Source organism: Tetrao urogallus, assembly GCF_951394365.1.
Source record: "Tetrao urogallus genome assembly, chromosome: Z".
Classification (NCBI taxonomy): Eukaryota; Metazoa; Chordata; class Aves; order Galliformes; family Phasianidae; genus Tetrao; species Tetrao urogallus.
In genome coordinates, this window is record NC_136816.1 from 40337547 (window position 1) to 40363246 (window position 25700).

General features: G+C 44.0%; 1 protein-coding gene across 1 annotated transcript in view; it reads right to left on the reverse strand.

Annotated features, from left to right (window-relative positions):
- Window positions 1-18847: 18847 nt before the first annotated feature.
- The window catches only part of SMC5 (structural maintenance of chromosomes 5), a gene marked incomplete at both ends in the record, with an annotated part of 67148 nt that continues 60295 nt past the window's right edge, over window positions 18848-25700 (reverse strand). Inside the window, 6 exons of the mRNA XM_079549013.1 lie at window positions 18848-18988; window positions 20990-21085; window positions 21193-21372; window positions 23503-23622; window positions 23793-23897; window positions 24272-24367. Coding sequence (XP_079405139.1) covers window positions 18848-18988; window positions 20990-21085; window positions 21193-21372; window positions 23503-23622; window positions 23793-23897; window positions 24272-24367 — 738 coding nt within the window. The remainder of the gene's footprint in view (window positions 18989-20989; window positions 21086-21192; window positions 21373-23502; window positions 23623-23792; window positions 23898-24271; window positions 24368-25700) is intronic.

Sequence of the window (25700 nt, forward strand, 5' to 3'; positions counted from 1 at the left end):
AATACATCCTGTATTTCAGCATAGGATAGACAGCATTAACATGATTCATTAACCACTAGCAGAGGACATGGGGAATAATCAGGTGTAGGGAATTCATTTTATCATGTTATTCATTAGGGTTTTTAGTTGTTCTTCTAGTAAAGACAAAGAACGGATCTAACACATGAACAAACTCCAGGTTAGTTTTCTGCATCTTGAAGTTAGGTTTTGAAGAGTGTTGCGATGTTTGAAAGAAAAGGAAAATCAAGTTCTCTAATACCATTCGTACTTATTGTACTATTTTGGAAATAATTAATAGTGCTGAAGTTAGGACAGCTCCTCTCCTTGGTTAAGAAAGCCCATTACTATAGAGAAGTCGTGGCTTTAAAGGTATAGCTATACATTTGTCAACATATTTCATTTTTTGAAACAGTTTCTCATGACCGTTATTACAGATCTGTTTTCAGTTTGCAGATGGACTTAGTCCAGCACACACCAGACTGGACTTGTTCTTCAAAATGCTGTTTTACAGATTCATGATCTGTAACACTGTAAAATACCAACCTCCAGCAGTTTAATCAGTTTTATTTTTGTACAGTATTCGTATCCTTTATAAGTTATTTTGCTGTCCTGTTTTGTAAATCACATGAAATTGTAAAAAAAATAAAAGAAAAAAAAAAAAAAAAAAAAAGTAGGCATAGATGTTTTTGTACATATGTATATACGTTGTCCAAAACAAAAGAAAAAACAAGAAAAAAGAAAAAAAAAAATGTCGTTCTGAATGTTTGGAGTCAAAAGGTGATCATGTAAACCAGTTTGGATGGTTATTAAAAAAATGCTGCTGCACACGATGAAATCCATGAGTGTAGTGCTATATGAACCTGCTTCAAAGGTCCTGGCATTGCTTGTTATTACTAATGAAGCTTTAATCTTGTTTCTCTACTTTCCCAGCTATGTTCACAGATGCTCCCTCCCCCCCAGTGGGCAGGCACTTGCTGTGGCAGTAGGGGTATTCTTCACTGGCTTGCTGTGTCGATGCAGCCGCTGAAGAATCTCACTGGCATTTTCATTCGGGAATAGCTAAAAGCTACCAATACAAAATAACATCATTTGGCACCTGGGAACTGTGCTAGAGTGCGGCAGCAAGATGGGACCCAAGGGGACACCCCTGCACAATGTGGGCAGAGATGGAGGGGTGGAGGTGTGCCATCCAAATCTAGAACAAAATTTTAAGTATCCTCCAGATACTGGCCTGAAACTGTGTTGGCATTTTCTGCCCTTGTCTGAGTGACCAAAGGACAAATGCATCAAACTCAGCATAGAGAGTTTTCTTTTTTTAGTTTGTCATTGTTTCTACAAATAAAGGACACAGGGTTCATTCCCCAGAGCTTATTCCCCTGCTATCCCATCATAAAAAATGTTCCATACACTTTTTATTCTTACCTTATACTATTTAATATTTGTCCTTAGTGCTCTAAATGGAAAAGGTAACAAAATTTTCCTGATACAGACAGTGCCTCAGCCTAAAGAGGACATTTCCAGCCATTGACATCTAGTGCTCTTTGCTGAATAGTCCTCCCAGGGCTGATATAATCTTGGCTGGAATAGGCACAGCATGTGAAGACTAGCAGCACTCCCATGGATGCTGGCTGGAAGACTCAAGCAGTGACTTGTGGAAGTGTGACCCTGAACACAGTCCAAACAATTCAGACAGCACAGTTAGTTCTACAAGGAGAATTTTTCATTTCTTCTTTCTGCCAAAGAAACAAGAATGGGTGCCACCCAGTGCAATAAAAGCCCAGTTAAATGCCTGTGGGTTCCTGTGCAACCTGTGACTGCTAGAATGAATTTCCCTTTCATGAGAGTCTAAACCAGAGAGTCTAAGCACTCAGAGCTAAGGAGTCAGGGAGATCTCAGAACTCCAAGGCTTTTGCTTTGGACGCAAAATCTCCTTCAGCCTGAGCTTTCCACACTTGCCATCCACATCTGAGGAATCAACCACTTAAGGTAAAGTCACAGCAGTCAGAACAACATACTTCCCAGAATCCTCTTTAAAGAACCACATTAAATAAGCAAGGGAATCTTTTCCACCAACAGAAATTTTGCTATTACAGAGCTTTCAGTGCCATGTTATCACAGAATCACAGAATCACAGAATCACAGAATCACCCGGGTTGGAAGGGACCTCAAGGATCATGTAGCTCCAACCCCCCTGCCTAGCAGGGCCACCAAACATACACATTTAGATCAGGTTGCCCAGGACCCCGTCCAACCTGGCCTTGAACACGTCCAAGGACGGGGCATCCACAACCTCCCTGGGCAGCCCGTTCCAGGGCCTAACCACTCTCCTTGTAAAGAACTTCCCCCTAACGTCCAACCTAAATCTTCCCTCCTTCAACTTGGATCCATTTCCCCTAGTCCTGCTATTGTCAGCCCTTTTGAAGAGTTTACTCCCCTCCTGGGTGTAGGTTCCCTTCAGGTATTGATAGGCTGCAATGAGGTCACCCCGCAGCCTTCTCTTCTCCAGGCTGAACAAGCCCAACTCCCTCAGCCTGTCCTCATAGGGGAGGTGCTCCAGCCCCCTGATCATCTTAGTCGCCCTCCTCTGGACCCTTTCCAAAATCTCCATGTCTTTCTTGTACTGAGGGCTCCACACCTGGACACAGTTCTCCAGATGGGGCCTCACAAGAGCCGAGTAGAGAGGGACAATCACCTCCTTGTCCCTGCTGACCACCCCTCTCCTGATGGAGCCCAGGATCCCATTTGCCTTTCGAGCTGCCGGAGCACACTGCTGGCTCATGTTAAGTCTCTCGTCCATCAGGACCCCCAGGTCCTTCTCTGCCGAGCTGTTCTCAAGGACCACTCCTCCCAGCCTGTACAGGTGCCTGGGGTTCTTCCGGCCCAAATGCAAAACCTTTCACTTTGCTGTGTTGAACCTCATTAGGTTCACCCGAGCCCAGCTTTCCAGCCTGTCAAGGTCCCTCTGAATGCCATCCCTTCCTTCCACCGTATCAACCGCACCACTCAGCTTGGTGTCGTCAGCAAACTTGCTGAGGGTGCACTCAATTCCCTCATCGATGTCATTGATAAAGATGTTAAAGAGCACCGGTCCCAAGACAGACCCTTGGGGGACACCACTTGTTACCGGCCTCCACCTGGGCATAGAGCCATTGACCACCACCCTCTGTCTGCGGCCTTTCAACCAATTGCTTATCCATCGGGTCGTCCACCCATCAAATCCACTTCCCTCCAATTTGGAGATGAGGATGTGGTGGGGGACCATGTCAAAGGCCTTGCTCAGGTCCAGGTAAATGACATCGGTCGCCTTCCCTTCGTCCACCAATGCCGTCACTCCATCATAGAAGGCCACAAGATTAGTTAGGCATGACCTTCCTTTGGTGAAGCCGTGCTGGCTGTCTCGGATCACATGCTCATTCTTTATGTGATCGAGCATGTTGTCCAGGAGGATCTGTTCCATGATTTTCCCAGGCACGGAGGTGAGACTCACCGGCCTGTAGTTCCCCGGGTCCTCCCTGCTCCCCTTCTTGTATATGGGAGTGACGTGACCCTTCCTCCAGTCGTCCGGGACCTCACCTGACAGCCACTTATCCTCAAGTAAGAAACTCCCTGTCCTTTAAAACATCTTTCCAAGCACTTCCACAGGTAGTACAGAACATTTCCCATTTTGAGCAGGGAACTTCTTGACTGGCAATCAGTTCCATATATTCTAAACTTTTTTTTTCCCCTCCATATTATTTTACAGTGGACTCTTATGCTACGAACCACTGCATCATGGGCTCAGTGTTTCCAAGCAGAAATCATTTGAGAGAACCCACAAGATACACATAACCACTAAGTCAAAAAACCAGATGGCTGGGGAAAGTTACCATCTATGTAACACTAATGCTAAATCCCTAAGGCTGTTTTACAAGATCACACACAATCCAGATTTTACCTGGAAACAACACCAGTCGGTTTTTACATTCAATACACCATTTTTCACATTATTTTTCAGCTGAAACATTTCAACTGGGAAAGCCTTACTGTAAACTCCTCCATGCTGAAATAAAGGAGGTTCTCTCAATAAAGTGAAGTGTGGATCTGCCTGGGGGTAGCGAGGCCCTACAGAGGGATCTGGACAGGCTGGAGAGCTGGGCTGAAGCCAATGGGATGAGTTTCAACAAGGCCAAATGCCGGGTCCTGCACTTCGGCTACAACAACCCCAGGTGACGCTACAGGCTTGGGGCGGTGTGGCTGGAAGACTGCGTAGAGGAAACGGACCTGGGGGTATTGATTGATGCTCAGCTGAACATGAGCCGACAGTGTGCCCAGGTGGCCAAGAAGGCCAATGGCATCCTGGCTTGCATCAAAAACAGCATTGCAAGCAGGAGCAGAGAGGTGATTGTTCCCCTATATTCAGCCCTCGTGAGGCCGCACCTCGAGTACTGTGTCCAGTTTTGGGCCCCTCACTGCAAGAAAGATATTGAGGCCCTGGAACGTGTTCAAAGGAGGGCAACAAAGCTGTGAGGGGTCTGGAACACAGGCCATATGAGGAGAGGCTGAAGGAGCTGGGAATGTTCAGCCTGGAGAAGAGGAGGCTCAGGGGAGACCTCATTGCTCTCTATAACTTCCTGAAGGGAGGTTGTAGTGAGCTGGGGGTCGGCCTCTTCTCTCGTGTCATTAGTGATAGGACCAGAGGGAATGGCTTCAAGCTACGGCAGGGGAGATTCAGGCTGGACATGAGGAAGTATTACTTTTCAGAAAGGGTGGTCAGGCACTGGAATGGACTGCCCAGGGAGGTGGTGGAGTCACCGAGCCTGGGGGTGTTCAAGGAAAGGCTGGATGTTGTGCTGAGGGACATGGTTTAGTGGGAGCTATTGGGAATAGGTGAACGGTTGGACTGGATGATCTCTTAGGTCTTTTCCAACCTTGGTGATTCTATGATTCTATGATTCTATGATTCTAAAGCTTACTATAGTAACTTGTCATGACAAGAGAAACTTAAGGCATACTGATGCTTGGGGAACCACATGCACACTGGACCCTACTTTAATTATACTGGCATCAATCCAGTGCGTTTTATACAGAACTTTAAACACTACAGAAGTTCTGATCATACAAACAGCAGTCAGGCTCAAAAGCAGGTGCAAAGTGGATCCAGATTCCTTAGTCACTGGGTTCCATAGCACCAGTGGTTTGCTACCTGAACACACCTCTAAGTGTCATTGCAGCAGCACAGAGGGGACTGATGCTGATGGTGGTGACTGACAGCACGTCCCCTCACCCTCTGCTGATCATCTGCTTTGGTTTTACCACGCTCACAGTTTGTAATTCTTGTGGGTGGACAGTGTGGGAATGAGAAACACATACGAACAACACCCTCCTCCTCCCCCTCTTCCCCACGCTCTTTGGTCATCCATGACAAAGCTATCACACAGCCCAAACTGAGGTAAATGGTCATCAATAGCTTGTGCTCAAGATAAGCAGCATAATGTTTACAGTCTAAAGCTTTGATTACTAACTGGGGAAGGTTAACATTTGATGCGTGTGAGGTTTCCTCCTGGGATCTCTTTTTGGAATCCTGTTCGCTCCTCGCCTCCTTCTAACGATTCGAGAACAGTAAGTACTCCTTCTCACCACTGGGTGGAGGAACAAAGAGTGCGGCTCCTCCTGGGCTGAAAGCTCTGCTTCTTCAGCTCTTTGGAAAACAAGTGCCTCTTTTACACTACCTATTGCATAACGCCCTATGTCAGAAGTACCTGTTAAACAAATCAAATTTAGAACTCATCTTGTTCTGGCTTGTTTCTTTTGCTTGCCTTCCCCCACTGTCTAATACCCCTATTTATTTTCACCACTCTTTTCTAGAGCTTTTCTGCACAGATACCTAACCATATACTTCCCCCCTTTAAATTATTTGACCCTGATTTTGTTGAGACCTGTATTCCCTTCATGCTGCCTGTTTCCTTTATCCTCATCTGCTCTGCCCTTTTCCAAGGTCCCTTGCTAGATTCTGCAACAATTTTCTCAGCTGTCACTTGTTCCCTTCTCCTTGTTACTAGTAAAGCTAGCTTTTCCCACTACCATGCACACTCTCAACAAAATAAGTTTTGTTTGTTCAGCAAGTTCATGCTTGCATGCAATGTTCTTATCTCTATGTGCCACAAAAAGACTGACAATCTGCAAGTAGACGTCTTGCTTTTCTCCATGTACACACCAGGCACATTCACCAAGATTTCATGTAGCTTCAGATGCAATTGATGCAAACAATTTGCAATACTAAAATCTATCCAGTGCGTACAACGTTGCATTTTGAGACTAATGTACTGTCGACAGAGCACTGGTTTGGAAGGGTTCGCTGATCAACAGAAGAGAGACTGGACAAGGGAATTGTGTTGAGAGCAACAGAGAAGAAGAAAAGTGAGGAAAAGCAGATGGAATCTAGTGGAAAGCACAGAGATGGGAACTGCAGGCAAGGGATGGCACCATTAGGAATGGGTTGGACCACAGCAGAGGAAGAGGGCTGCCAGGCTGATGCAGTGCTGGCTATCAGCTCTGGAACCTTCTGCCTCCGTTGCTCCTTCTTGCCTTTATTTTTCCACGTTCTCACTACTGAATTTCAATATTGCCGCTGTGTAATTTTCAGTGGTTAAACACATCTGTTACCTGCTCCAATATTCTCTTGGTATGTATAGCCTAAACAATGAGCAATGTTAGCACTGAAGTAAAATGGAGTTTAACTATCATAACTACTCTGAAATCATCCCCTGCATACAAAGCACTACCTTTCATCCAAGCTGTTGAGATATGCAAAGGACAGCTGGATAAGTGACCTCACAGAAAAGAGATGGCTCTTAGCACATTTAATCTGTGAATAAAGCAAAAATATCCTTACAATTTCCTGAAGTCCAGGTTAGGATTTTTTTTAGAGCAGAGGTGAATTAAATTCTCTTCCCAATCTCCTTCCTCCCCAAATTATGATGTATTGAATGGTGGTTTTATTCCAAGCTAGCAAGACACTGGGAAAAATGCTCTGTAACAAAAAGTTCTAGGAAAATTTATTCTGGATGCTATGTTTCAGTGAGTCAGAACAGAAGAGAGCAATTTTGGCTCAGTTATTCACAGCGAAGCTGGAGTGCCAAGGTTCCCCCCTGCCTGTGATGCAGGCTCACTCCAGACACCTCCCACCAGATATAATGCCAGTTAAATCAAACAAAACTACAGAACACCTTTCAAGAAGCAGGCCTCTCTCCCACATCTCCTTCCCCACAACATTCCCCACGTCATACACATGGGCAGCATCAGCTATCTTAATGTTATGCCCATTTGTAAAACAGAATGACAAACTGCACTACTTAAATAATTGCTAGCTTTAACATTTGCTTTCAAGTAGACATAGTGAAATGGCACAGGAATTGGGCGAGAAAGGTGAAAATAAAGGCCTATTGGTAAGTGCTATTCAGGTAGTTAAGTATGGAAACAAACAAGAAAATGCAAGCAAATGAATGAAACCCAAGTCCGTTTCCACAAGCTGTAAGAAGCAGTGTTTGAAGATAGCCCAGAAGCTCTACAAATGAAGCATCAGCCAGAAAGCTTACTAACAAGACAAGACAATTAGCATCAGCCATAAACAAGAGCCTCCAGTAGTATTAATTCTAAGTATTGCTAATTCTGAATAACATTTGCTATCAAGCCTACAGCAGACACATATTCTGGCCATCAGTAAGCGCCTATCATATTTTTTCAGTAAGCAATTTGCAGCACACACTAGTGCTGTGTACCACATTATCTCTAACGCAAAAGCCTGTATGAATTCCCAGACAGCAACAGCCTTAACATATTTTATTTTTCTTTCAATAACGTACAAGTTTTGAGTAATCACTGCAGTTGTGCAAGGGTCCCTCTTCAGTCTGGTGTGCTACTTCATGCAACTAAACGCTATTTTCTCACTACCAGTAGCATACATGCACAAGTAACATTTTCAGTCAAGAAAAACAGTGCTGAAAGGTGATTTACACATGCTTTTGAATATTCGTTTACTCAAAATTGTTTTATTTCTCACAGTAAGTCACAATTTCCATGCTGCTTCTCTTTGTGCCTCAAAATGTGAGCAGACACAGGTGCTTCCCACAGGTCATGGATACAAGATCATATTCTTCAGCTGGCCTAAACAGGAAGGAGTACCTGTTTTGGAGAAAACCCAAATTATATTTTGGCTTTCAGAATGCTTTGGGTTCTTTCCACTTCTGTAATTTTGAAGTAATCTACTGATCAAGAAAAGCTGAATATTATATGCATATTTAATCTAAACTCCTACTTATCCCCTCCTCTTCAAAATCATACTGAAATTATCGTTACTCATTTTTCTAGGAAGCATGTCCAAGGAGCTTATTAGCAGTAGCAAAGCATAAGAACAGCAAGAAAGCTGGCAGCAATTAAGTGCTCAATACACAAGTTAAGGAATGCTAAGGAATACTACAGCTACACTCAGTCACTTAATGTGGATTTTCATGCCTTAATACAGTATCTAGTCCAAAATACTTATTTGTAAGCCGTAAAAGTCCTTATGATGGATGAGGACACGCTTGTCACTTGAATTAGCAGGCTACCAACTGCAACATGTGTATTGGGCAACAGTGAGGCACACTGTTGCAACCTGCAGCTCATTTGCAAATAGCATCAGCTGTTTTTAAACACAATGTATGTTTCATGGCTCTTTCTTAAAAGCTTTAGCTTGCAGATCCGCTGAGAGGTGATGTTCCATTCATCAAGATTACACTGAATAGTAGTGGTAACAGGTAGGATGAATCACAGTCATATTAGGATTGTAGCCAGATAATGTTACTATTGACTGAAGGTTCTGATTTTGACATCTCCAAAAAAGAAGCAAACACTCATAAATCCATCATTCACAAAATTACAGAACTGTGGGGGTTGAAACATTTCCTGAGATCAGAGGCACATTCCCTGCACATTCCCTGCAGCAGGTGGCACTGGTAGGCATTCAGGCAGGTCTTCGGTATCTCTACATATGGAGACTCCACAACCTCTGGTCAGCCTGTACTCTCTCAGTCTGACAGTAAAGTCAGTATGTTTGTGTGTAAAGTCAGTAAGTTTGTATGAAACTTGTGTTGCAATTTCTGCCCACTGCCCCTTGTTGTATGACTGCATGCCACTGAAAAGAGTCCACCCCCAGCAATTTGACTTCTTCAGATGCTTATAAACGAAGATGAGATCTTCTCTCACTCTTCTCCCGGCTGGACAGTCCCAGGACTCTCACCCATTTTTTACAGGAGACGTTCCAGGCTCTCAGCTACCTTTGTTGCCCTCCACTGTACTCTCCCCAGTAGTTCTGAGGAGAGACTTTAATTTAGTCTCTCTTTAAGTGAGGAGCCCAGTACTGGACATAGTATTCTAGATGTGGAATCATCAGGACAGAGGGGAAGGACCGCTTTGCTCAACTTGCTGACCACATCCTTCTAATTGCACCCCATGGCACCACTGGCCTTCTTGGACACATGGGCATGCTGCTAGCTCATGTGCCCACCGAGACACTCAGGTCCTTTTCTACAGAGATCCCATCCAGCAGATTAGCCCCTAAACTGTACTGATGCATGCAGTTATGCCTCCCCAGGTGCAAAATTCCATACTTGTTCTTGCTGATTCTCATCAGATTCTCCTTCACCTAACTCTCCAATCTGTTCAGGTCTTGAATGGCAGCACAGACTTCTGATGCATAAGTCACTTATCCCAGCTTTGTATTACCAACAGACTTGCTGAGGATGGACCCTTCACCTGGGTAATTTATGAAGATGCTGAGTTAAGACTGTATCAAACAATGACCTCTAGGAACTCAGATACTTACAGACCTCCAACCAGACTATGGCACTAATGACAACCTGGCAGTCACAGTATTCGTAGTCTACTTCATTGTCTGCTCTGTCTGACGCTCACAAGAATGCTGCTGTTAAATATCTTGCTGAAGCCAGTGTACACAACATCCACTGCTCTCCTTCCATCTACCCATCCGCTGATAACATCATAGGTGGCTACCAGGTTGCTCAAGCATGACTTCCCCTTTGTGAATCCATACTAACTACCTCTGATAACATTCTTCCAATTACTTTGAGATGGCACTCAGAACAAGATGTTCCACCACCTTTCCAGAGACAGAGGTGAGGATGACTTCCCTGTAATTTCCCTGATTGCCCTTCTTGGTCTTTTTGAAGAATAGTGTGATACAATTAGTCCCTCCAGTCTTGAGGGACTTCTCCCATTCTCCAACAGCTTTCAAAGATGACAGAGTGGCTCAGCAGTCACCTCTGCCAGCTCCGTCAGCACACACAGGTACATCCCACTGGGGACCATGGATTTGTGTGCAATGATTTGAAAACCAGAAATTGGTTGAAAGGCTGCAGACAGAAGGTGGTCATCAATGGCTCTATGTCCAGGTGGAGACCAGTAATGAGCAGCAGCCCCCAAGGTCTGTCTGGAGACCGGTGCTCTTTTAACATCTTTATCAATGACATCGATGACAGAATTGAGTGCACCCTCAGCAAGTTTGCTGAGGACACCAAGCTGAGTGGTGTGGTTGACACAGTGGAAGGAAGGGATGGCATTCAGAGGGTCCTCGACAGGCTTGAAAGGTGGGCCTGGGTGAACCTAATGAGGTTCAGCATGGCAAAGTGCAGAGTTTTGCACTTGGGCCAGAGGAATCCCAGGCATCCACACAGACTGGAAGGAGCGGTGCTTGAGAGCAGCCCTGCAGAGAAGGACCTGGGTGGGGGTCTTGATGGATGAAAAGCTTAACATGAGCCAGCAGTGTGCTCTTGCAGCTCAGAAAGCAAATGGTATCCTGGGCTCCATCAAAAGAGGGGTGGCCAGCAGGGACAGGGAGGTGATTGTCCCCCTCTACTCTGCTCTTGTGAGGCCCCATCTGGAGAACTGTGTCCAGGTCTGGAGCCCCCAGTACAAGAAAGACAGGGAGCTGTTGGAGAGGGTCCAGAGGAGAGCCATGAAGATGATCAGGGGACTGGAGCAACTCCACAAAGAGGGGCTGAGGGAGCTGGGCTTGTTCAGCCTGGAGAAAAGAAGGCTGCGGGGGTGACCTCATTGCAGCCTTTCAGTACCTAAAGGGAGCCTACAAACAGGAGAGGAATCAACTCTTTGAAAGGGTTGATAACTGCAGGACAAGGGGAAATGGTTTTAAGTTGAGGGAGGGAAGATTTAGGTTGGATGTCGGGGAAATTCTTTACGGAGAGTGGTGAGGTGCTGGAACAGGCTGCCCAGAGAGGTTGTGGATGCACCGTCACTGGTGGTGTTCAAGGGCAGATTGGATGGGGCTTTGGGCAGCCTGGTCTGGTCTTGAATGTGGAGGTTGGTGGCCCTGCCTGTGGCAGGGGGGTTGCAGATTCATGATCCTTGAGGTCCCTTCCAACTCAGGCCATTCTGTGATTCTGTGATTTTGACTCGCTCTCTGATGAGATCCACCTTAACCAAGGGGGAAAGTCTTCTATTACTCAGATTTGCAATTCTCTTTACTTGTGCACTCAGTAGGCATGCATCCACAGGACAGAATTTTTGAGACAGGATCAGAAGTATTGTTCTCCTGAAGTCAGACTAACTTTTCTACCTTGCTCAGACTGAAACACGAAAAAGAAAACACAATTCTAAGAAGAAACCCCATTAATTTCTACAATGACAGTACTAAGAACAGATAATCAGTGCTATTCAGGCACAGAAAAATTGAGTCCTAAGATAAGTATATGTAAGCAGTTTCACCTATTCAAGCACTGAAAACAAGCAGTACTTCTCATTAAGTGATCCTCAGAAACTAAAGATTTTTCCACTAAATTATAACAGTAATAAAAATTCACCTTACCTGTTCAAGATTATGAGAAGCCAAAGATTCTGAAGACCAAAGAACACATTTGAGGACAAATCTTGCAATAAAGCAGACAGACAGGCCTTGTACCCTCAATTATTTCAAGGATATTTTTGCAGCCCCCTAAATCCTTGGACTACAGCCCTAATTTTCACACTCATAACTTCTGTCAAATATGTGTGGATGGATGTTAATCCTCATGGAGATAATTGCAGGAACTCCACAGTCAGACAGAGCTCCACCATAGTTGTCAGTCTTTGACCTGCGATGCAGGTGTACACAGTTCATATCTAAAGGTTATTTTATTCAAAATAAGAATTCTTTACTTTTTGTGCTTGAAAACCTTCATATCTTGGCTTAAGTTTTGAGTGAGTAACTTTATTTCTACTACCTCATTCTTGTGTGAAAATACCAATTTTGTGGGCAGTTTACTGACAGGATGCTATTAAAAAAACTTCTCATTTAAAATCAAATGGACACTGAATTATGAATAGAATTCTACTTAAAGCTTCTTTCCTGGTGAAAAAGAGAATACTGCCTATTTTCAGATGTTTTCAAACTCACTTGTTTTCGTGTACATTTTAGATAACAGTCATTGTTTTCATCCATTTACAAAATTTGTAATACAACTAAAGAATTTCAAGTGTATTTTAGGTATTTTGCTGCGGAGACTTGCTTCTAAGCAGGTAGGTCTGTGCGGACAAGGGATCGGAGTAAGAAACGGCCAACGAAAAAGCTCTTGTTAAGGCTTTTTTAAGGCTTTTTTAGGAGTTTTTTTGAGGCTAGCATCTGCCCTGGGCTTGAGCTGGGAGCTGGCAGCTTGTGGGCGGGCTCCTGAGTCACCAGGGGTGGAGCTGGCACATTCGCGGCACGGTTTAAACACCTGCCCACGCCCTCACACCTGATAACAAGCTTTAAATAGCTCTTGGGAGGGGGAAGCTAGCTTCCCCCCACGAGTCACATCAGGGGAGAAACCGTCATCCCTGTTCATTGGGAAAGGGGAGGTTCCTTCTTGCTCAGGAGATCAGATTTCCTTGACAGCCTCTGAGACCACAGGCTGAAACATGGTCTGCACCAGACTGCGGGCTCATTCCAAGAAGACAGCTGCAACTCAGACTGAAACCTTGGTAAGAAATGTTGCTGTTCAGGCCTCTGGCTGCAGGGAGTGCCTGAGCCTACTTCTGCCGGGGAGCCTGGCAGGGACTTCACCTGTGCGAGGTGTGAGCAGGTGGACGAGCTGCTCCACCTGGTGTTGGAGCTCAAGGATGAGGTGCAGAGACTAAGGACCATCAGGGAGTGTGAGCAGGAGATCGACTGGTGGAGCAACTCACTGGCTTACCAGAGGGAAGGGCTCCGGGAGAAAAACCCCAGACAGGTGGTGGTCCCCCTGCCCTGTCACAGTCAGACAGACCTCACTGGTGAAGAAGGTTGGAAAAGAGTCACAGAATCACAGAATTGTAGGGGTTGGAAGGGACCTCCAGAGATCATCGAGTCCAACCCCCCTGCCAAAGCAGGTTCCCTACAGCAGGTCGCACAGGTAGGCATCCAGGCAGGTCTTGAACATCTCCAGAGAAGGAGACTCCACCACCTCCCTGGGCAGCCTGTTCCAGTGCTCCGTCACCTCACTGTAAAGAAGTTCTTGCGCATGTTTGTGCGGAACTTCCTATGCTGCAGTTTCCGGCCGTTTCCCCTTGTCCTGTCTCCACTCACCACTGAAAACAGTCTGGCCTCGCCATTCTGCCCCCCACACCTTAGATATTTATAGACCTGGATCAGGTCCCCTCTCAGTCTACTTTTCTCAAGGCTGAACAGACCCAGTTCACTCAGCCTTTCCTCATAGGAGAGATGCTCCAGGCCCTTCACCATCTTCGTGGCCCTCCGCTGGACTCTTTCCAAGAGATCCTTGTCTTTTTTGTACTGGGGAGCCCAGAACTGGACGCAGTACTCCAGATGAGGCCTGACCAGGGCAGAGTAGAGGGGGAGGATCACCTCCCTCGACCTGCTGGACACGCTCTTTTTAATGCACCCCAGGATGCCATTGGCCTTTTTGGCTACAAGGGCACACTGCTGGCCCATGGCCAACCTGTCGTCCACCAGGACACCCAGGTCCCTTTCCGCAGAGCTCCCCTCCAGCAGCTCATCCCCCAACCTGTACTGGTGCATGCAATTATTCCTCCCCACCTCCCCCACCGAGTCCCGACTCGGTGTCACAGGAGACACCCCCCGCCTGCCCAGCCCGCCTCCACAACTCCCTCTAAATATCAGGTTCCAGATGCTGGAATTTGAAGAGGAAGTGACTGGAGAGGTGATGCAGGATCAGCCTAGGAGAGAGCCCAGGGCAAGGAGGTCACCCCCACGCCTTGAGACTGCCTCTAATAGTAAAGACAGAAAGGTGGTCGTGGTGGGTGACTCCCTCCTCAGAGGAACGGAGGGCCCCGTATGCAGACCTGACCTGGGCCATCGGGAAGTGTGCTGCCTTCCTGGAGCTCGGGTCAGGGATGTAACCAGGCAACTCCCAAAGCTGGTCAGGCCAACTGACTATTTCCCGCTACTCGTAGTTCAGGTGGGCAGTGATGAAATCACTCAGACAAGCCTAGGCACAATGAAAATGGATTTCAGGGATTTAGGGCGTTTAGTCCACGGAGCGGGAGCTCAAGTGATCTTCTGCTCTATACTTTCAGGGCCAATGAGGGATTCTGAGCGGGATAGAAAGGCACAAGCGATGAATAATTGGCTAGGAGGCTGGTGTCGAGCCAGAAACTTTGGGTTCTTTGATCATGGGGCAGTTTACTCGGCCCCTGGCCTGCTGTCTGCCTGTGGAACCCACCTATCTCGAAGGGGGCAGCGAATACTGGCACAGGAACTAGCGGGGCTTATTGAAAGAGTTTTAAACTAGCTATGAAGGGGGAAGGGGACAAAACAGACCTCTCAAGAGATGAGCCTAGGGGAAAGATGCTCGAGCAGGGGATGAGGCAGGTGACTTGTCTGAAATGTATCTATACCAATGCACGCAGCATGAGCAACAAGCAGGAAGAGTTGGAAATGATTGTGAGTCAGGCTAATTATGACCTTGTTGCTATTTCCAAAACATGGTGGGACCACTCCCACGACTTGAGTCGTTGAGTCTATCCCACGCTGAGATAGATGGTTACAAGCTCTTCAGAAGGGATAGACGAGGAAAGAAGGGTGGTGGTGTGGCCCTTTATATTAAAGACTGTTTTGACGCAGAAGAGCTTGGGGTTGGGAATGACAGAGTGGAGTGTCTGTGGGTAAGGATCAGGGGGAAGGCCTGTAGGGGAGACATCGTAGTTGGGGTCTGTTATAGACCGCCTAGTCAGGACGAAGAGTTGGATGAGGCATTCTATGAGCAGCTCGCAGAAGTCACGCGATCACCAGCACTTGTTCTGATGGGAGACTTCAACTTCCCTGATATATGTTGGAAATATAATGTAGCGCAGAGGAAGCAGTCCAGGAGGTTTCTAAACTGTGTGGAAGATTGCTTCCTTACGCAACTGGTAGGAGAGCCTACCAGGGGCGGTGCCCTGCTGGACCTGGTCTTCACTAACAGAGAAGGACTGGTGGGAGAAGTGAAGGTTGGGGACTGTCTTGGGCAGAGTGACCACAGAATCGTAGAATTCTCCATTCCTGGGGATGTCAAAAGAGTAGCCAGCAGAACTACCTTCTTGAACTTCCAGAGGGCAGACTTTGACCTGTTCAGGGAGCTTGTAGCGCGGGTCCCTTGGGAGTCGCTTCTCAAGGGTAAAGGGGCCCAGGAAGCCTGGGCGCTCCTCAAGACCGAAATCTTAAAGGCACAAGAACAGGCTGTCCCTGAGTGCCGTAAGGTGAGCCGTAGGGGAAGGCGTCCGGTGTGGATGAGCCGGGAATTACTGTTGAGACTCAAGGAGAAAAAGAGAGTCTACATCCTCTGGAAGAAGGGACAGGCTGCTTGGGGAGATTACAAAGAAGTAGCTAAGGTATGCAGGGAAGAAGTTAGGAGGGCGAAAGCCCAACTTGAGCTCAGGTTGGCCTCTGCAGTAAAAGACAACAAAAAATCCTTTTATAAATATATCAATGGGAAAAGAAGAATCAAAGATAATTCTCATCCTATACTTGATGCAGCAGGGAACGTGGTCACTGAGGACAAGGAGAAGGCTGAGATCCTCAATGCCTTCTTTACATCTGCCTTTAACAGCCAGATCAGTTATCCTCTGGGCTTTTTATGCTCCGATCTGGAAGTCTGGGACACTGCACAGAATATGCCCCCAGCAATTCCAGTGGAGATGGTCAGAGAGCTCCTCCTCCGTCTGGACTGTCACAAGTCCATGGGACCGGATGGGCTGCACCCTCGGGTGCTGAGGGAGCTAGCAGGGGTGATTGCTGAGCCTCTCTCGGCCATCTATCAATGCTCCTGGTTAACTGGTGAGGTCCCAGAGGATTGGAGGCTTGCTGATGTGACTCCCATCTTCAAGAAGGGCCACAGGGAGGATCTGGGGAACTACAGGCCTGTCAGCCTGACCTCAGTACCAGGGAAGGTTATGGAGCAAATCATCTTGGATGAGATTGCACAGCATGTACACAGTGTCCAGGGGATCAGGCCCAGCCAGCACGGGTTTGTGAAAGGCAGGTCATGCTTGACCAACCTCATCTCCTTCTATGACTGGGTGACCAGTCTGCCAGATGAGGGAAGGGCTGTTGATGTAGTCTTCCTAGACTTCAGCAAAGCCTTTGACACGGTCCCTCACAGGCTTCTTCTGGGGAAACTGGCTGCCCGTGGTCTGAACAGGTCTACCCTTCTTTGGGTAAGGAACTGGATAGAGGGCTGTGCCCAGCAGGTTGTGGTGAATGAAGTCCAGCTGGCAACCCGTTTCAAGTGGTGTCCCCCAGGGGTTGGTACTGGGGCCGACCTTGTTTAATATCTTTATTGATGACCTGGATGAGGGCATTGAGTGCACCCTCAGCAAGTTTGCAGATGACACCAAGCTGGGAGGTGGTGTTGATCTGCCTGAGGGTAGGGCGGCCCTTCAGAGGGATTTAGACAGGCTGAACCGCTGGGCTGAGGTGAATGGGATGAGGTTCAACAAGGCCAAGTGCCGGGTCCCCCATTTTGGCCATAACAACCCCATGCAGCGTTACAGGCTTGGGGATGAGTGGCTGGATGAGTGTAAAGAAGAGAAGGACCTGGGGGTGTTGGTTGATGCTCAGCTGAACATGAGCCGACAGTGTGCTCAGGTGGCCAAGAGGGCCAACGGCATCCCGGCCTGCATTAGAAATAGTGTGGCCAGCAGGAGCAGGGAGGTGATCATCCCTCTGTACTCAGCACTGGTGAGGCTGCATCTCGAGTACTGTGTTCAGTTTTGGGCCTCTCACTACTGGAAAGATGTTGAGATCCTGGAGCGTGTGCAGAGAAGGGCAACAAAACTGGTGAGGGGTCTGGAGCACAGGTCCTATGAGGAGCGGCTGAGGGAGCTGGGATTGTTCAGTGTGGAGAAGAGGAGGCTCAGGGGAGACCTCATTGCACTCTACAACTTCCTGAAGGGAGGCTGTGGTGAAGAGGGATTTGGCCTCTTCTCCCAGGCAACGAGCAGGACACAGGGCAATGGCCGCAAGTTGTATCAGAGGAGGTTCAGGTTGGACATAAGGAAGAACTTCTTCTCTCAGAGAGTGGTCAGGCACTGGAATGGCTGCCCAGGGAGGTGGTGGAGTCACCGTCCCTGGCAGTGTTCAAGAGGCGTCTGGATGACGTGCTGCGTGATATGGTTTAGTACTAGTGGCAATGGTGATGAGGAGATGGTTAGACTGGATGATCTTATAGGTTGTTTCCAACCTTGTGATTCTATGATTCTATGAAGTGTGGGACAGATGAGTGGACAGTGAGGTGGGTTGAGAACTGGCTGACTGGCAGAGCACAGAGGGTCGTCGTTGGCGGTGCAGAGTCTGGCAGGAGACCTGTAACCAGCGGTGTCCCCCAGGGGTCTGTGCTGGGTCCGGTCTTGTTCAACATCTTCATCAATGACCTTGATGAGGGGATAGTGGCCACCCTCAGCAAGTTTGCTGATGATACAAAGTTGGGAGGATTGGCTGATTCTTGTGATTCTTGTGATTCTTGATTCTTGTGATTCAATGTGCTACTGAATTGTATACAGTGTTCTATGAAATTTACTTCCCAAGACTTAACACCTACTCTACTGATTAATTCTATAGTTAAGGATAAAAAGCTACTGTATGTACAATCACTCCAGCACAGCTAAACACTGCTCATAACCAGTTTTACTTTAAAAAAGTTACACATCACTGAGTTTCATCTCTGCAAACTAACAAGCTCACAGCTTCAACTGTTTCAAAAACACCTGGCTCTGGCACACCTTCTTGCTGTGAAAAATAAAGACCTTACCCTTCCAAGAATACAAAATTGCAACACTGGCTAAAATATAATTACAATAATGAAGTATATTACCAGTCTACTCGCCATATATACATAAAATAGACATACATAAGTCTATTTTCACAAAGCAAAAAACAATGCACAGCTACTTACACACAATTATCTTCTCACACATCTTCTGTTTCATTTGTTTATTCATTCAAAAACTTTCCATTCCAGTTGGAAAAGTTGGGGAACATCCTTAACTTTGTGAGGGGAATACAGTTTAATAAAAGTAAACTCCAAACTCTTAGAAAAACAAACATCAGTTTAGTCCAATATAACCTAGAACAATTAAACATATTTTTTATATTACTGAAAGTAATAAAATAAAGAAACTTCCTTTTTATTTAAAATATTATTTAAACAAGCCACTATGAAAGATATAAAAAAATCATGCATTTCAAATCCAATGTATTTTTACAAATCTCTTAAGAATTGACCCTTTGCAGTTTCTCATCTTTTACAATTTCTGAAGATCTGAATGACTGATGTTATAAAATATTCTATAAAAACACCAAATATTTAATATACGTGCGTATATGCATATATATATAGTGTATGTATCACTGTTCATCCGTCCTTCCAAGCCGCCGCCGCCGCCTACAGAAAGTCTTTAAGTTCCATTTGTTTGCCTCCACCATAAAAGGTCCATTGTAGACAAACAGCAACGTCATCTTTTCATTGTAAGTGAGATTCTGCAAGAGCTGGGGAAAAACACAAAAGTCAAAGTTTAAACAGCCAGAAAAGACCACGTTCCCCATTACCGAAAAGCAGTGAAGAAGGTTAATGTAAAGCTTATACCTTAAAAGGTCAACACTACAGGATGAATTTCCTAATTTTTCTGACAGATGATGTATAGTTTCTTCCCAGAAACCCCCAAAGAGGCTGTACGTATAACTCAGGTAATTTACATGTTGCACTTGTTTCTTACTATGAAAAAAAGTTTCTATCTGTATCTTCTTGCGGTGAATGAAGTCTTTGCTTACTTGCCCTATCCAGGATTACCTAATTTTAGATTACTTTGACCTGTAATCTTGCTCTCTAGAAAAGAAACAATCATTCCCTACATGATAGTTATTTGTATCATAGTTTGATATTACAAACACTGACTTTCAAACCCAGGACTCACTGCTAAGAAATACACTCACTCCTTCTGTCAGTGAATCACAGTTATCCAGAATGCAACTTTCCTTATCTTTATTTACATGAGGTGGTATTTCAATACAATTCCTTCCAGTAGGCCATTACAACTTCAACATCTGGTTATCATCTACTCATGACTGATTTTACTGAAAATCTGTTTATGAAAAAAAGCACCAAAAAATCCCAAAGAAACCAAAAATACAATATGGTCCAACAAAAACCTCAATATTTTCTCTTCATAACAGCATGACGCTGCTGAACCATGGTACTACACACTCTTTGATCTTCTTTCTACCATAAATGTTAGACTTTTTTAAACTCTGAAGTTTCTTCTTGCTTCTCATTTTTGCTCTGATTTTTGACTAACTTTGCAAATTCAATTTTTTCCCCTTGTCTATTCTTCATAATTTCACAATGAGCTCAACTTTTAAAACAGACTCCGAATCCTCAGTTATCTTCTATAGCCCCCACACATGAGAAGCACTTCTACTGGTAGAGCTATACTTTCAATATCCATTCAAATGACTGCTGTTTCTCAAAGTAAGAAAGAGAAAAGTAGAACGAATGATAAGGACAGAAATCACAGAAATGCAAAACGAGACAGATACACACAACAAGACAGTCAAAAATAACAAAGAAATGACCGACTGTGTGGAGATAAGTGAACCGCAACGTCAAAAGGAATAACAAGCATCACCTTCCCTCTATTTTTATTTATTTTAGGTAACTGCTATAGCTGGCTTTTCTTAGGTCTTTCAATTGTTCTTTAAAGGAAAGAATAGCACATAATACCCCATATTTTTTTAAATGCAGCAAAAGTGGGGATATAGGAAAACTGACATCTTAATAAGAAGTATAAGGCCCATTCTTGTCTCCCTGGCATACAAATTATTTCTAGTGGTTCCAACTGCCCTGTGTTAGTTGAATCAGCCCCTGTTCAAAACACAGCTGAACTGCCATCCTATCTGATAGCCTTTTCAAGCTACATCATCAAACTCAGAAAGTTAACTGCTGGTTTTTTTGTTTGTTTTAACCTATATACATGATTGAGCACTGGCTGTTCCTGACTGAAAAGTCCTTTTCAAGCCACTTTCCATGCTGCTTAACACTGACCCTTTCTGTGCTTCTAAGCCCCTACTAGTCATCAGAGTTTCCTCCATGACTGTGAAACTTCTCTTCATCTTCTGAGGCCAGCAGCACTTGCCAGTAACACTAGCCTTTTCCACAGTCATGTTTGGAAATTGGTCTCTGTTTCAAGGACATTTGTGTTTTAGGTTAAAACATTACATTTGACAGTCTTGTTACAACGTACCCTATTTACCAGAGCCTACCTCAAGCCAGACACACAGAATGCCATCTTTATGATGGCATGAGTTTTCACACATACACGTTATGTGAATTCCTGGCAAAATGGTCCTTAAAATTGATAAATTCTGCTACAGTTACTCATTTAATATTAATCCTTTAGGTAACACAAATCAAAGTTACTCAGTGCTTATAGAGAATCTGTCACACAAAGTTAAGCTCTCCTACACACAAAACTTTTATTTTCAGCCACATACCTTGGGTGTAATTAAGAAGTACTGTGATGTGCTTTCTTTACAAGCAGTTTTCACAAACATTTCAAAAACTCTTCTTTCATTCATTGGATCCATGCCCTTTAAGGAAAAAAAAAAAACAAAAACAAAAACAAACGGCTGTTCTCTCTACTATTTCATAAGTATCTGTATAATATGTGATTATTTACTGCACAATTGATCCTCACCTGATTTATTTCATCTACAACCCTGAAAGGACACCTGTTGAGTTCCTGTAGAGCCATCAGGTACAAGACAGTTGAAACACTTTTCTCACCTCCACTCTGATGATATGGAGTCAATTCATGAAGATCAGTGAAGTTATGGAATTTGACTCTTATGCGAATTCCGTATTTGTCGTACTCCTCCTACAAAAGTCAGACCACTCTTTCAGAGAAAACATTTTTCCTTATATCCGACCTGAATCCTTATGTCCCAACCTGGCACAACTCAAGGCCACTCCCTCTCCAATGTCACAAGAATATTCATAACAACAGCACTACTGTCTAGAGGGTTCTCCTCTCATGTTTACAGATAAGGGCAAAAGAGTCTTCTGAAAAGTAGGAAGATATGAAACTCAAGAACTAGAAGACATTTTTTGTTTCTTGCATTATGGATGTTGATCCCTTGAGGAAAAAGCTTTACTCATTGGTACAGTAATACTAGTTAACCTCTCAAACTAGTTTTGACACCTTCCCAAGTAAAAAGGCCAAGACCTTCAAAGGAGATAGAAGGCATTTATTTTGGAGCAGCCCTCATATTTCATTATGTTGTCCCATGAATTCAGAGACAGATGTTGGTGCCATGGCAGTAGAATTTGAATCTTCCACCAGTATTCCATTACGTGCTTTTGCTGTGCAACAGATGGCAGCAGAGGGGCAGTCAGACTGAATGGTGTTTAACATGGGAGCGCGTTTGAACCATAGAATGGCTGAGGTTGGAAAGGATCCTTTAAAGATCCTTGAGCTCTTCCAAAGGTTGTGACTGAATTCTCCCATGGGGAAAAAAATTGTACCTACTGACATTTATCGACACCCACTGAACATTTATGGAGACAAAACAGTGGATGCTAGCACAGTGAGGCACTGGATCACCTCTGCTAGTACAAACTTTCACAAGTGTGGCATGCAGGTTCTTGTTCATCACTAGTGAAAATGAATATCTAATGGTGGTGACTATGATGAAAAACAGTGTTCTGTAGCTGAGAATTTGCTCTATCAAATTGCGTTATTGTGCTCTTTTATCTGTAGTAATTTTCATGGAAATAAATAGGAGGCAGTACTTTCAGAGCAAACTACATACTTAGCCCCAATTCACTTTGCTTTTAAACTGCTTTACTGTTTTTCTCTGCATTCTTTTCCACTTTGTTTTTAGGTAAAGGATGGTATTTGTGTAAAAGAGAACTGTCTTTGTAAATAACTTTCAGAAGAATTTAAAAGCCCCTTCTCTTTTTATGCCCCACCACTTCATACTAGCTCTGATACACTCTTAAGCACTGTTCACATACAAAACTTTTCCAGTTACTGTTTTGTCCCAGACAGTAAGTAACATTTCACTTATTTTTAGAGCTGCTGGAGTAATTTACTGCAAAAAAAAAAAAACAGCAAAAAAAAAAAAAAAAGAAGTACATCAACTATTAATGCTGCAAAATGCACGCAGTACCTAAAAAAAAGAATATTTAAGGTCACCATTACAGCAGTTAGTTTAAAACAAAACAACCAATTTCTCTTCAACTCACTACAATGAATATCACTCACTCCCCAAAGTACCACTGGAGCTTAAAACTTTTCATCAGAGGTTAAGTGTCAGTAATGATACAACAGGCTGATTGCTACTGCTTCAAAACAGTCAAAATGCCAAAAGCTGAGAAAAACCATAGATAGAATTAAATCATTAAAACTGTACCAGCTTTTAGCCACTAAATCGTAATAGAATAGCACAAATCAGCAACAACGTATACACACAGAAGTATATTAATACCATAACAGATTTACAGGTAAAGTAAACGTAGTGCCTCTCACTGAGCCTTGTAAAAGAGTAACAGAGAAGGAAAAAAAAATCAGAACTGAAACGCACAGTTCCACCTAATACAGTAAAAAGAAGGAAACACAGACAATGTTCTGAAATTTCAGATCATGCACTGCTCACTCACTGCTTTCCCTGAAGGCTACTGTTTTGGCAGAATGTAGAAGCACTTTCAGAAATTCAAGATGTAAAAGAGCATTCTCAAAATGAATCTTTCATGAAAAGAATAAAAACAATTCTGTGTTTGAGAATGCTGCATAATTTATTCAACTGTATGAAGCATCCAAACATCAACGAGTTGAACTCCTATGCAACTGAATAAAGACTCGTTTTCATTTTATCACTCAGTTCTAGCACACCGGTTAAAAAAACGGACTTTAAACAACATCTTCCCTACAATCCAAATAAATACTGATTAAATAACAAATTACCAAGCGAATGCGATATTCTTCTAGGTGAAAACTCAGTCATACCTCATTTTCCACATGAAGATCAACTTCACCAACACTTTCCATAGAACTAAAGAAGCCACTGAATTTCTCATTAATGCTCTCAACCATCTTTTTCAAGGGGTTTAACCATCTTTCTTTTATCTAGAAGTGAAAACATCCATGTAAAATAATTTTCTGTGATTTTTCTTTAGATATCAATAAAAAATATAATTACAGAAGCTAACATCTCACTTTATGCTCAGTTATTTTTGTACTCATGTTCTATTCAGATGAAGACATACTAATACAGAATTGCTAATTTCAACTATTACCTCTGAAATACTTTGCTTATAGTTATCCAATTCCTTTTTATTTTCTTCTATATCTTCCATCAACTTTTGTATTTCCTCCATTTGCTTACTGCATTCTTCAACAACCTTTTAGAATAAGAATGAAAAGTATAGACAATGTTTACCAACTCTAACAGGAATTGTAAAAATATTATCCTGCTCAAACACAATCATGTAACTTTTACACTGTACAGTGAACAAGACATTTCCAGCTTTAAGGCACATAAACTGTATTTCTTATTTCAGTTACTGCAACTTTTAAAAAGAAAAAACAGGCACAGAACACACTGTTCTTTAGGAAGAACCTACTTACAATTCTAATAGATGCAGAATCTGGCATTTACACACATTGTTTCTGCTGTCTAGCTTATTAAACCAAGAAATCTAGTACAGAGTGGGAAGTAAGTACAATACGGGTGGAAGAAAAGGGGAGGAGGGTGGAGAGAAAGAAGTGAACATACTGAAGCACTCAGGCCTGTGAAACAGGAGACCCTTGATTTCTCTTCATTCAGAAAAGCATCTATTTCCTCCAATGTGTTTGGAAGAGTCTGAAAAGCCTAGAAGAGAAAAGATGTGTGCATTTTACATCAGTGGTAATGAAGAGCTCATGTGCTAAAAAGAATTCAATAAGCCAGCAAACATTCAATTACTTTTTTTCAGGATGCCTCATGTTCAAAATTTTAACACAGCAACATTTCCTCACAAACTCTTCTGGACAGAGAATTACGTCCACAATGCCTATTAGAGATACACAATTAATTGCTCCTCGTTTGCTAACTTGTGTAGATACAGGCACTCAGATGCAGCTTAAGCCAGGGCTATGTTACTTAGGCTGTACAAATGCTGCCAACAGCTGTAAAGAACTTCAGGCAGGTAACCAGACAGCCCAGCTTTAAGTGCTTTCACGTTACTCCCTTTAAGCAAGAAGCTAGAATAATACGGTCTTGAACTCTTTCTGTGAATACAAACCTAAAAATTTGAATTGAGATTTCAGATGATTTTTTCTTTTCCCTATGCACAGAACAAAGTCAGAGTAACCCAGCTCTAACAGTCTCGCTACTGGAAGATGCTTCAGAAGACCAAACAGAATGACAGGATTGTTAAAATTGAAAAAGATGACTAAGATCACCTAATCTGACTGTCAACTCACCACCACCATACCCACTAAAACATGTCCTTAAGAGCCTCATCTACACATTTCTTAAACGTCTCCAGGAATGGTGATTCCAACACCTCTTTGTGCAGCTTGTTCCAATGCTTACTCACTCTTTCAGAAAAGAATTTTTTTCTAATATCCAACCTGAACCCCTCTCTGGAGCAGCTTAAGAATGAGAGGTAATGGACTATCTCTAATTACCTAGGAAAAAAGGACAAGTCCCATCTTGTCCCAACCATTTCTCAGGCAGTTGTAGAGAACAATAAGGTCTTCCCTGAGCTTCTTCTTTTCAGACTGTTGTACTATAGAATGGCCTGGGTTGAAAAGGACTTCAAAGATAATTTAGTTACAACTGACTGTAGGCAGGATCTCCAACCACCAGACTGCCCAGAGCCACACTCAGCTTGGCCTCAAATGCCTCCAGGGATGGGGCATTCACAACCTCCCTGGGCAACCTGTTTCAGTGCCCCACTACCTTCTGTATGAAAAACTTCCTCCTAATATCCAACCTGAATCTCCCATTCCCCCTTGTCGTGTCACTATCAAACCTTGTAAGAAGCTGTTTCCCCTTGCTCCCTTCTAATATTGGAAGGTCACAATGAGCCTTCTCCCCAGAGCCTTCTCTTCTGCAAGGTAAACAAGCCCAGTTCCCTCAACGTTTCTCCATAGGAGAGGTGCTCCAGCCCTCTGATCATCTTAGTGGCCCTCCTCTGGACCCATTCCAAGAGCTCTAC